The following is a 13,323-nucleotide window of genomic DNA, read 5'->3' as shown; positions in this document are numbered from 1 at the left end:
ATAAAAACAAATCATTACAAACAACACACAAAATTAAAAACATCTAATGTCACAATTTCAAAAGACTTATACCAATGCTTCCAATACTGAGATGTGCAGCGAGTGTCACTGTATACCATGCTTACTAGTGCCACAACATTTTGGTTTTTTAAGTCATTCAGCCTGCAGATAAATCTATACATTGTGTTTCTCAACACTGCATTCAGTGTATTAACTCCAGCACTCACACACAGCCCACTCGCACTTGTCCATCTGGGCCTTTTTAGGAGTATCCTCAACGCATCATTGTAAGCCACTTGTAATCTCTGGAAGCTGGATTTTTTATAGTTTAACCATCAATGTGCAGTATATAGAGGTGAACAATACGCTTTAAAGAGAGTCAACTTCACATTATCAGAGCAGTTACCAAATTTTCGTGCCAATACATTTGCTTGCACACACAACATACGGCACTGGCGATAAATATCCTCATCATCTGTCAGTTGGTCTGTGATAACATGTCCCAGATATTTCACTTCCCTACAGATGTTTAGGACCTTTCCCGACAGTTTAAAGTCAGGGAAAGTCATATGCTTATCTTCTATGGTTCTGCAAATCATGATCACACTCTTAAGCTCATTGTACCTTATATCTTGCTGCTCCCCAAACACAGAGCATACATTAAGGAGCTGCTGCAAACCAGCTGAGCTAGGGCTAAAAATTACACAGTCATCAGCATACATAAGATGGTTCATAACTGTACTGCCCACCATACAGCCAGTTTTACATGTTCTTAGATTATGGGGCAGCTCATTCATATAGAAATTAAACAATACAGGCGATAATATACTCCCCTGTCTTACTCCATTTCTGATATGAAAGGGGGCAGACAAGCAGTTGTCCCATTTCACCTGCATGGTTTGCTGGGCATACCAGTAGGACAATATTCTGACTATATACTTGGGGACACCAACTGCACCAAGTTTTTTAAATAATTTATCATGATTTATTCGATCAAATGCCTTAGAAGCATCTAAGAAACAAATAAAAATTGAGGAGTTTTTTCTCTTGTAGTTGTTCAGCAGTTCTTTTAATACATATATGCACGTCTGTGCCATGTCTCGGTTTAAAACCAAATTGGTGATCTGTAGAGGTAATTAAATAATTAATTCTCTGCAAGATAATTTGCTCAACCACTTTGGACAATATATTAGCTAAAGCAATGGGCCTGTAGTTATCAGAGGATCCCACTTTTCCAGCTTTATCCTTAATCACAGGAACCAGCTGCACTGTCATCATGGAATCTGGAAGAAAACCATGGGCCATGAGGGCAGTGAAGCATAAGGCAAGAAGTATACTTAACCTAAAGCTGGCATATTTAAGATGTTCAGCAGAGATAGCATCCATCCCTGTTGTTTTATTTATTGATAAATTTTTAATCGCTTGGGAAACCTCATGAAACTTGATCACCTCAATAGCTTCAACATTTGCTACTCGACGGGTGCTAGGCCGAGTCAAATTAAATAGTTTACTGTAATGCATTCGCCAAAACTCTGCAATATTACTAGCTCCAGAGACTCCATCTACTGAACATGGTAAAAAGGGTTTGTACCCATTAATATGTTTCACCTCTTTCCAAAAATCATTGTTAGTATTATTTAAAAGTTTCTTTGCCATAGAGTCGGCCCTCATACATTGTTCATTTTTACTAATGAAACGAACTGCATATTTGTATTTTGCATTTGTACTCTTCTTATACTCAAAAATGGGCCCCTGTCTTGGTTTACCAGCCATTGCCCAAGATTTAGTAGCTTCACGAGCCTCAGCATAGAATTCGTCTACATAGATATTCCATCCAGGCTGGACTTTCCCTCTCCTTACGACTTTAAGGTGAGGCTTACTAGCTTCAAGTAAACAAGAGACAATGTCAGTATATATTGCAGAGATATATGTATTATGTTTGGTATTTGTACAGTTACAATTTTTACATGAAAGTGCATCTATAGGGAGATATATATTGCTCAATAGCTGATCAGAATATTTACAATAAGAAGCTATGTCTTCACATGAAAAAGATGACCAATCCAGTTTACCAGGAATAGAATTATTTGCACATTTTACTGTTGCGGGTATGTACTCAGATCTGACAACCATCTTTACTGGGATGTGATCAGAAGTGGATACATTATATAGGATTTCCATGTGTGACAAGGAGGCATGAGCATCAGCTGTAGAGAGACAATGATCTAACCAGGATGTGGTGTGCCAAGCTGCACTAATATATGTATAGCTTTCGGCTGGCAAAAGCTCTTTGCTAGAAAGAATCAAGTTATTATCTACACAAAAATTCCTTATGTGATTAGCAAAGCTTGACCTTTTGTCTGAAATATCCGCGTTCATATCTCCAACAATAAAAATGTTTGTGACACACTCACTTTGAAGGTAAGAAGTAATAAAAGCAAGCTTATTTACATATTCTTCCTCATTATGTTGACATTCATATGGGATGTAAATATTTAAAATAATAAATTTCTTATCCCCCTGAGTGACCTGTATAGCAATACACCAGTCCACAGCAAGCCTTAGGACATTAATGGCTGAGTCCAGTCTCTTATTCCACAGGATTGCCACACCTCCTGGAATTCTGCCCCTTTTTATACCCTGGCTGAGGTCAGTGGTGGACTCTCCTGCCCCATGGAAACTGTCACTTACGGAATTCAGTCCCTTTAAATCCTGTTTTGCTAGGAAAATTTCCTGTAGGCACAGTATGTGACATTGTTCCAACAGTTGATCAACAACCAAGCGGCGAGCTTTATCCGCTGCACTTTGGCCCAGACGTAGGCCACGACAATTGTATGACAGAATATTTATATCCATAGCAACACCATGGTTAGGCACTCATGTCAGTAGCGAGCGCACTCGTGGCCCCAGCAGATAGTGTAGCCGCATTACCAATTATTCCAGCCTTCCGTGGTTCGTAAAAACGCCTTACATATGTTCCCTCGGGCCAAAGATCCGGGTTATACATATCGCCAATTTCTTTGCATTCAGCGGACATTTTAAATGATGCGTATCTGGTGTTAACAGTGACAATCCTTTCACATAACACACCATGTCCAAGTTTACTCGCAAGGTGAGTACGCAGTACCTCAGCATCTATATCGGGTGAAAATCTGGATGCAAAGACACTCACCCTTTTTGTTGTTATCATCTTGATGCCCCCTGCATCTCCTGTGCCCACAATAGTTTTTCCAGTTTTCTTTTGGCCCAACGAAGATTTCCCCGAGCGTGTTCCATGTTGGTACTCCTCAGTGCTCTTTCGTTTCCCCTTTCTCACCACGTCGCTCCACTTTGATAATCCGGGGCTGTGTGTTGGTGTGGCACTTTCCATTGTAAGGAGCTTCGGTCTCTGTAGCTCTCCTCGGTGTCAGTCCTCTAAAATTTCGGTCACCTCCGCCAAGCTGTCGGCATCTCCAGCAGCCGCGAATTTGGCAGCATGGTCAGTGCTTACATTCCCATCCTCCAGCCGCTTCACCGGCCCAACAAAACTATTGTGGCCATGATCAGAGTGCTGTTCCAGGGCACCAATACGGCGGGTCACATCCACCGTAGACACCCACAAGCACTCGCTTATTTCAGTCTGCCGATGAAGGGCATGTTTCATAGCGGAAACATCACAGTGTAGCTGCTCTATTTTTCGAAGTAGGCCGCAGACATCCATATTGGAAAAAGTCACAGGTGGCAACTCATCCAAATAGTGAGATACAAATCTCGGGACATTTTCCCCACACTCATTTAGCACTTTGAGACAGCTCTTGATGTTATTAGCGTCCTTTTGTGCTCCCTTGTGTACGATATTCCGTTGTGAAGTAGGACAGATTTCAATCAGCACTTTCTTTGAGGCCTCTATCCAGTCGGAGTCGAAGTTGTTAGCAGCTAACAGAACAATCTCATCCTGACTCAGTGTTCTCATTTTTATGGCAAGGAAATGTAAAAGTTCATCTTCCACTATGACTTTGCCATCAGTAGTCTAGAGAACTTTCTGGTCCAGCGGAGCACTTGGGTGGTTCCCGTGGAAAGCAGAGGATTCTTGGTCCGAACTTCAGCGTTCGTGAGGAAAAGTCTCTGATCAGAATAAGATGCACAGCGCTTTTGAGTTAAAAAGGATTCAATCGCTTCTTAACTTTTAACTGCCTGGGCTGCAGTCATGACGTCACTTCTAATACAAATAAACCGGTTGTAACTCCGGTTGAGTTTAAAGATCGCGCTATTCTGGACTTTTACCTTGGCCAGTGGTTAAGCACAGAATGCGCTGGATGGTGAATCTTGCAAGAAGGAAGTGTTTTCGGGTTTGAGAGCATCTCTTTTGTGCGTCTAGATTCCTTGGAATCCGGACACGAGAGACAAAGATGGAAGCGTTGTCCCATTGTTTTATGCTTCCCTGTATGCAGCGGTGACCCCGCCCCGGCGTGACGCAGGTCAACGCGGAAGTGGCCTGATGGGAAATGTAGTTTCTTAGTGGAATGTACCTACAGCGGAGTTTGCATGTTCTCCCGGTGTCCGCGTGGGTTTCCTCCGGGTGCTCCGGTTTCCCCCACAGTCCAAAGACATGCAGGTTAGGTTAACTGGTGACTCTAAATTGAGCGTAGGTGTGAATGTGAGTGTGAATGGTTGTCTGTGTCTATGTGTCAGCCCTGTGATGACCTGGCGACTTGTCCAGGGTGAACCCCGCCTTTCGCCCGTAGTCAGCTGGGATAGGCTCCAGCTTGCCTGCGACCCTGTAGAACAGGATAAAGCGGCTAGAGATAATGAGAATGAGACAAACAATAACAGGGAGGAAGGAAGGAACAAAAGAAGGAAGGAATCTGGAGTGTGCATAGGTATTCACCTCCTTTCGTATGAAATCCCTAAATAAGAGCTGCTCCAACCAATCCACTTCATTAGCCACATAATTTGTTGATTAAGATCCACCTGTGTGCAATCAAAGTGTCACATGATGTCTGTATAAATCAACCTGTTCTGGAAAGACCCTGACTCTGCAACACTACTAAGCAAGCAACATGAAAACCAAGGAGCCTCCAAACAGGTCAGAGACAAAGTTGTGGAGAAGTATAGATCAGGGTTGGGTTATAAAAAATATCCCAAACTTTGAATATCCCACGGAGCTCCATTAAATCCATTATAGCAAAATGGAAAGAATATGGCACCACTACAAACCTGACAAGAGAAGACCGTCCACCAAAACTCACAGACCGGTCAAGGAGGGCATTAATCAGAGATGCAACAAAGACACCAAAGATAACACTGAAGGAGCTGCAAAGCTCCACAGTGGAGATGGGAGTATCTGTCCGTAGGACCACTTTAAGCCGTACACTCCACAGAGCGGGGCTTTATGGAAGAGTGGCCAGAAAAAAAGCCATTGCTTAAAGAAAAAAAAAAAAAAAACACGCATTTGGAGTTTGTCCAGCAGCATGTGGCAGACTCCCCCAAAACACATGGAAGATGATTCTCTGGTCAGATGAAACGAAAATTAAACTTTTTGTCCATCATGGGAAACGCCATGTGTGGCGCAAATCGAAAACCCTGAGAACACCATTCCTACAGTGAAGCATGGTGGTGGCAGCATCATGCTGTGGGGATGTTTTTCATCTCCAGGGACAGGAAAGCTGGTCAGGACTGAAGGAAAGATGGATGGGACTAAACACTGGGCAATTCTGGAGGAAAACCTGTTTGAGTCTCAATCCAATAGAGAATCTGTGGCATAACTTGACGATTGCTGTACACCAATGCAACCCATCTAACTTGAAGGAGTTGGAGCAGTTTTGCCTTGAGGAATGGGCAAAAATCCCAGTGGCTAGATGTGCTAAGCTAATACAGGCATGCAAACTGGTCAGGGGTGAAAAAGGTGAGAAGGGTGCACGGACACACGGCACGTGCGCAAAAGTACATTTCGTAGTCTACGTTACAAAAAAAAATTGCAACCAGTGACATCTTGAATTTAATACAGTACAAAATAACTTTCCATAAACATGTCTTAATAAGTTACTGTTGAGTGGCCGGTAAATTGTACCATTTATATGTCAGTGGCCGGTAAAGTTTGATATTTTGTGAAGTTAATTTTCACCCGTGTACAACACAGTGGGCTATTTACAAAAAGGTATATATTGCTGCCTGTGCTATCTAACAGACCTACCCCAGAGGACACACCTGGCCAATCCCTGTCTGTTCGGTTACATTGCTTTTCTCCCCACCGAAAGGGGCATCAAGAGAGCAAAGAGCTTAAGTTACAACTCATGTGGGTTTTATTTCCTTTGATTTATTTGTTTCCACAACAGGTATCCACATATAGGTTATAAACCTATAAAACACATAAAAGATCGCAATATAAACTGCCATTTTGATAGATAAATCCAGAGAAAAATTGTTAAAATTCATTTACAAATACCAATATAAATATTCATGTGTATTTCACATCAATAGAAAATCAAACATTGCATTGCATCACCACATAGCACAGTGACTTCAAAAGCATTGAGCGAAAAACACTAACTACAGGACAGAAAGCAAAGCTGGCATCAATGCACATACAAATATTATTGCATAATAGCCACCACATTGTTTGGTATCCACAACAAATACTTTACAGCAAAAATCAGTTACTTAAAATAAACCAATATATTAGCAATAGCATTACTTCTCATGAAATGTCACAATAAATAATTACCCATATCAACAGAGCAGTTTTTTATCATTCCAGAGGAGCAACATTACCTGAAGTATAAATAGCAACAGCAACAACCCATAAATCAATTTAATTAACCATCTACATTTCTCATCCGCTTCACAGACAAGACGCAAAACCAGAAACCAACTACATTACCCAACAGCCACCGCAACCCGAAGGTCTGATCACTACAATTCAAAACATTTGCGAAGTTAACCATAAACATTACAACACCGACAACACCGATCATTTAAACACAGCAATATCTACAGCGCAACCAAGAAACAGTTTATCAGCCATTCACAAAATAGTGACAATTCAAAACACAGTAAAAACCGCAGCAAAGTGAAGGAGAGGAGTTACTCACTGGTGGTGCTTTGCTCTCTCAACGAGACGCCATGTTGGACAGCTAAGCGCGTTCCCATTTAAAATCTCTAAGCGCACCTCATTGGATAACAACTACCCGTTTCGGTTTTGCATGGAAGATCTTACTGGCTACACCATGAATCAACCAGGTAAGTGAACCACCCTCTCATTCACTTGCGCTTACCATCTTTGACAAACATGACCTAGTAGACCCTCCCACTTACAACCACACAGTGAGCAAAACACTGTCTGTCAATTTTCTTAAAAAGACATCACCTATGTGAAATCAGGGGCGGATCTAGAAAAATATTTATGGGGTGGCAAGAGGGGGACAGGAATTTTTGAGGGGTGGCATCGTATTACAGACGTGTATATATACACTGAATTTAATCACAGTTATCACAGTTTGACAACAAATAGTATGTACACACTACAAAAGGGCATGGGCTGCCATTTACAAACTCATACAGACAAACAATCTCATGCTTTTATTGTTCGCGAAGAACACACACTCTCAGATGAGGTCTATACCGTTTCTGGACAGTTTTATACTCATCTCATCTCATTATCTCTAGCCGCTTTATCCTTCTACAGGGTTGCAGGCGAGCTGGAGTCTATCCCAGCTGACTACGGGTGAAAGGCGGCGTTCACCCTGGACAAGTCGCCAGGTCATCACAGGGCTGACACATAGACACAGACAACCATTCACACTCACATTCACACCTACGCTCAATTTAGAGTCACCAGTTAACCTAACCTGCATGTCTTTGGACTGTGGGGGAAACCGGAGCACCCGGAGGAAACCCACGCGGACACGGGGAGAACATGCAAACTCCACACAGAAAGGCCCTCGCCGGCCCCGGGGCTCGAACCCAGGACCTTCTTGCTGTGAGGCGACAGCGCTAACCACTACACCACCGTGCTGCCCCAGTTTTATACCGTGTATGCAAAAGAACAGACACTAAAAAACAACAATAACACCACTGCTTCAAGTTCAGCATGATTTAAACCATTTACACCAGTGTCACATTTTATAGTTTTTTTCCCTCACGCTTTGTAAAGGCTCACCAGTGAGCATAACATGAACTTGTCATGCCTACAACAGCTGAATGCGGCGATTTCCATGTTGCTCAGCAAAACGCTTCAGACATTTATCAAGATCTAATGCTTCTGTGCGCTTTGATTCAATGCTGAGTACAGCCAAACTTGATAGTCTCTTTTCTGTCATAGTCGACCGCAAATAAGTCTTTATGAGCCTGAGAGATGAAAAACTTCGTTCACAGGATGCACTGCTCACAGGCAAGACAACCGCTATTTTACACAACCTGAACAACTCAAAAAAAAAAAAAACATCTTGGTATGGGTCCAAAAACTGAGTGAACTCCATGAGAGTGGTAGGACTCTCCTGTTCCCCCTTTTTTCTGTCTAGTCCTCTCCTCGTCTGATGTAACTCATGTTTAAGATCCTCAATATTTGAATCATACACTACGTTCACACTGCAGGCTGAAGTGACTCAAATCTGATTTTTTCACCCATATGTGATCTGTATCCGATCTTTTATTGACAATATGAACGACACAGATCCGATTTTTTCAAATCCGACCCAGGCCGTTTGGATATGTGGTCCTAATTCCGATTCCTATCCGATCTTTTCATATGCGACTTCAGTCTGAACCGCCAGGTCGCATTCATCCGACTTACACGTCATCAACAAGCCACAAACGTCATTATTCTGCGCTAAAGTAGGCGGCGGGTCTCTCAAAAAAAAGTTACAACAACATGGCGCATGACATCAATGCGACTCCGCACCCACACGTTCCTTTGAACGGAGGTTGCAGTCACTACCCCGCAGAACGCCTGAGCCAAAACCCTTGCCCTCTTCCTTCTCAACCTCCTCCTTAACATCAGGCTATTGTGCATGTTCTGGCTCCGTCGCAACAACAACTGCATCATCGCCAGGTACTCCATGCTGGCTACTGTCATACACAGGAAACTTTAGGTTACTTCCGTAAACACTGGCCATGCTCACTGCGTGTGACGTCGTCGTATCCTGCAATGCGCATGCGGAACACTTTTAGGTCGCTTTTCGTTCATACTGAGGATCACATACAAGTCGCATATATTTGTTAATGTGAACGACCTCACAAAAAATCGGATTTCACAAAAAAATCAGAATTAAGCATTAAGCCTTGCAGTGTGAACGTAGTGATAAGCTTCAGCCAATAGCAGAACAGCCTCCTCTCTCAAAAAAGTTGGACTTGATGGATTTAGTGCCTGGACACCCTGCATAATGTTACAATTCGTGTTAGAAAATATTTCTCCAATCATGTTATCCAGAACTGGATAGTACACAGAGACACAAAAAGTGTGTTTGCTATCTGAAGGCATGTTTGGCTACTTCTTTTATTTTTGCTTGAACCCCTGCATGTGCCCCACGCATCACTGCTGTGCCATCGTAGCCCTGTCCTACAAGGTTTTTCTTGTACTCCAGCCCATGTTTCTCAAGGAAGCATATAATCTTGTCACTTAAGGCGGTGGCATCCAGGTGTTCTGCCACTTCAAACTCCAGAAAGCTTTCATGAACCACACCGTTGGAAAAATATATCAGAACAAATGACATTTGCTCTTTTTTCTGAACATCTTTAGTTTCATCAGCAATAACTGAAAACTGCTTGCTCGTTTTAACTTCCTGGATGATTTCCTCTTTGACCATTGCAGCCAAGCACTCAAGTATTTCATTCTGTATTGTTTTACTAGTGTATTTTGCATTTTTAGCTTGTTGTTCAAGTCTTTTTTTAATGATGGGGTTATGATTACCCAGCAAGTCTAACAGAAAGAAAAACACCCTTTTTTTTCCAGAGTCAAGAGACTCCCTGTGACCCCGCTGTGCTATGTTTTCTGTGGCTGTTAGAACTAAAATTTCAGCTAATGTTTTAACGTAGTATTGATTTTAACAAAGTTATCACGTTTTTACAATATATTTATCATGTAATATAACATCACGTAATTTCATGATACGAAATTATCACGTTATTTCATGATATTTTCATGTAATAACGTGAAAACACCTTATCAAGAAATAACGTGAAAATATGGTTTAACGTCCTAGGCTAGGCTACTTCCATTAAAAGCAGACGGCCTCGCCTAGCCTACTGTAGAACTTGGGTCGAGCAAAAACATGGCTGAATCCTGAATGACTCCTATTTGTATAAATAGGGGACTACATAGGCGGAAAAACGTAGCGTTTTTCCTGCCATGGAAGTGCACTTGTATATTGAAGAGGAAGCAATTTGCATTACAGCCCTGAATGAGGATTCAAAATGGCGGCTCGGCTCAGTTTTCCCTTCCTCCTTCAGTATACAAGTGCGCTTCCATGTTTATGCAGGGGGCTGATAGAAGTGGCGAAACATTTTACTTTTTATCGTTTCTTTCACAACTTGAATACGTTGAAACAAAAAATTATGACAAACTAACACCGCTTACACTAAAATATCGAGGGAAATTTGTAATAAAAACTTTACGGTCGGCAATTTCGACGCGGAAATTCTCGATCGGTCAGGTTACCGGAAACACCCTTTTTTTTTTTTTTTTTGGCCTTACATGTATAGTTAGCTAAATAACCTTCTCCAACCTGATTTTTATCCTCTCAAAATCAGCATCGCAACTATGCTAGCACTGTTCATTCATTATAATTTCATTTCTTGATAGATAGTTAATCAGCTTTTACCTCTGTCCTCCCATGTCTCCTTTCCTCGCGACTCCTGGCTCCCTCGCTTCACGCCTCTCAATTTTCCAAAACAACCAATCTCTGGCGTTATCTTGTGCTGCATTCGCCGCAGTCAGACATTGGAAATTCGCGCACGTAAATGTCATATTGGCCGTAATTTTTCTTTGAATTTGTTGCTGCCAACTGGGGTGGCAGCAGGGGTGGCAAGGCTTTCTTTTAGAGTGGCATTTGCCACCCTATGCCACCCTGGTAGATCCGCCCATGGTTATTCACCCCCGAGCACGCTGGAAACTGTTCCATTGGTATGTTCAGATCCAGTCGCGAGATGAGGTTGCCAGATCTCTCTATAAAAAGGTGACTTTGCGGTCTGAATCTGTGGAATATTCGTAAGCGAGGACTGGCAACCAGCAGTGGGTTGCACACCAGCTGATCAGAACTCCAATGGAAAAGAAGCGTGTGTTAGTAACTGTTTATCTCGATTGGCTGTAACCTTGTAAGTGAAATGTTTGGCAATGATAACGTTGTAGCCTGCCTACCCCCCCCCCCCCCAAAAAAAAAAACTCTTCGGATCTACACGATTCACACAAGTGACCTATTTTGGGACCAAAACGGCGAATTTCGCCGAAAGGTGAGGAGTTTGCATGTGTGTAATAGAGACATAACCCAAGAGACTTGCAGCTGGAATTGCAGCTCTACAAAAGTATTGACTTTGGGGGGGGTGAATACCTATCCACACTCCAGATTTGTTTTGGGTTTTTTATCTTATTGTTTGTGTCCCAATAAAAAAAAAAAAAAAAAATAAATAAATAAATAAATAAATAAATGCACCTTTAAAGTGTAGGCATGTTGTGTAACCCCCCCCCCAAAAAAAAATCCATTTTAATTCTAGCTTGTAATGTGACAAAACACCAAGGGGGATGAATACTTTTGCAAGAAACTGTACACTTCAGTCTGGGACACCTACGAGTCTTCTTTTTTATTAACACCACCAACCACAAATGCTTTATAGTTACATTTAATTTTGCAAAACATCCATAAGTTATTTCCTGTCATCAGCAGTGTTCTAGCAGCTACAAACAAGTATCCACTCACCAATTTCTTCCCCTCCCCTCCTTCTTGATGTTAATAAGAAAAAAAAAAGGCAGCTTGACATGCTTGACAAACAGGAAAGAGTCTTTTGTTCTGAAAATATCCCTATGATAGTAAACTTGCAAATTCCTGACACTGCAACCACCAGTGTTGAATGCTATAAATATACTGAAAGCGTCCCCATTTCCATGAGATCATTTTCTTTGTCCATGCTTTCTGCTTAATTATTAACCAGAGATTATGTGGGCCATCTGCCATACAACTCCCTGTGAATTCATTATTACTAACTAAACAGTTATTTATTAATATAATCCTGTTCTTTAAATTACAGCCAACACTACCATCAGAGCTGCTGTTAAAGAAAATTAATCAACGCTTTCAGCACAATCAGATTTGAGAATTCAGCAGTGCTGGGGTGTAAAAACCAATGACAAATGTAATTGTGATCTCGGAATATTGTACAACATCAAAAAGTCCACAACGTAAACACAAGTCTAAGGACAAATTTAGACATAAAGCAACTTTAATTATTCATTCAGAGACAGGTTTAGAACTGCGGCTCTCACCAGGGATTAAAGTAGACTTTTTAGGCCGGACCTCGACACCCTGGATGGGGTACTGAAGAGGAACGTTTGCCTCAGCAATAAGAAGAAGGTTTGCTGCTGTACGTGACCTGTGAGTTCAAAAAAGCAGAAAGAGTACTTGTAAGCAAAATTTCAGAGCAGAATGTTCATTGTAGGAAAACGTCTCGTCTCGTCTCGTCTTCTTCCGCTTTATCCGGGACCGGGTCGCGGAGGCAGCAGTCTAAGCAGGGAAGCCCAAACTTCCCTTTCCCCAGACACCTCGGCCAGCTCCTCGGGAAGAACACCGAGGCGTTCCCAGGCCAGCCGAGAGACATAGTCCCTCCAGCGTGTCCTGGGTCTTCCCCGGGGCCTCCTCCCGGGGGGACATGCCTGGAACACCTCCCCAGGGAGGCGTCCAGGAGGCATCCGAAAAAGATGCCCGAGCCACCTCAGCTGATTCCTCTCGATGTGGAGCAGCAGCGGCTCTACTCCGAGCTCCTCCCGAGTGACTGTGCTTCTCACCCTATCTCTAAGGGAGCGCCCAGCCACCCTGCGAAGGAAACTCATTTCGGCCGCTTGTATCCGCGATCTTGTCCTTTCGGTCATTACCCAAAGCTCATGACCATAGGTGAGAGTCGGAACGTAGATCGACCGGTAAATTGAGAGCTTCGCCTTTTGGCTCAGCTCCTTCATCACCACAACGGACCGGTAAAGCGACCGCATCACTGCGGAGGCTGCACCGATCCGCCTGTCGATCTCACGCTCCATCCTTCCCTCACTCGTGAACAAGATCCCGAGATACTTAAACTCCTCCACTTGAGGCAGAACTTCTCCACCAACCTGGAGAGGGCAAGCCACCCTTTTCCGGTCGAGAA

The 13,323-nt window shown here is 42.7% G+C and overlaps 1 protein-coding gene across 1 annotated transcript in view; it reads right to left on the bottom strand.

Moving 5' to 3' along the window:
* LOC132897212 (beta-1,4 N-acetylgalactosaminyltransferase 1-like) overlaps positions 1–13,323 on the bottom strand; it is a 62,045-nt gene that overhangs the window by 30,659 nt on the left and 18,063 nt on the right. The window contains exon 3 of the mRNA XM_060938685.1: positions 12,452–12,558. Within this exon, the coding sequence (XP_060794668.1) occupies positions 12,452–12,558 (107 nt within the window). The remainder of the gene's footprint in view (positions 1–12,451; positions 12,559–13,323) is intronic.

The sequence above is a fragment of the Neoarius graeffei genome, chromosome 13, assembly GCF_027579695.1.
Source record: "Neoarius graeffei isolate fNeoGra1 chromosome 13, fNeoGra1.pri, whole genome shotgun sequence".
In the NCBI taxonomy this organism is placed as follows: domain Eukaryota; kingdom Metazoa; phylum Chordata; class Actinopteri; order Siluriformes; family Ariidae; genus Neoarius; species Neoarius graeffei.
Note: the sequence above shows the minus strand (reverse complement) of the source record. Positions and strands in the feature narration are given on the sequence as shown.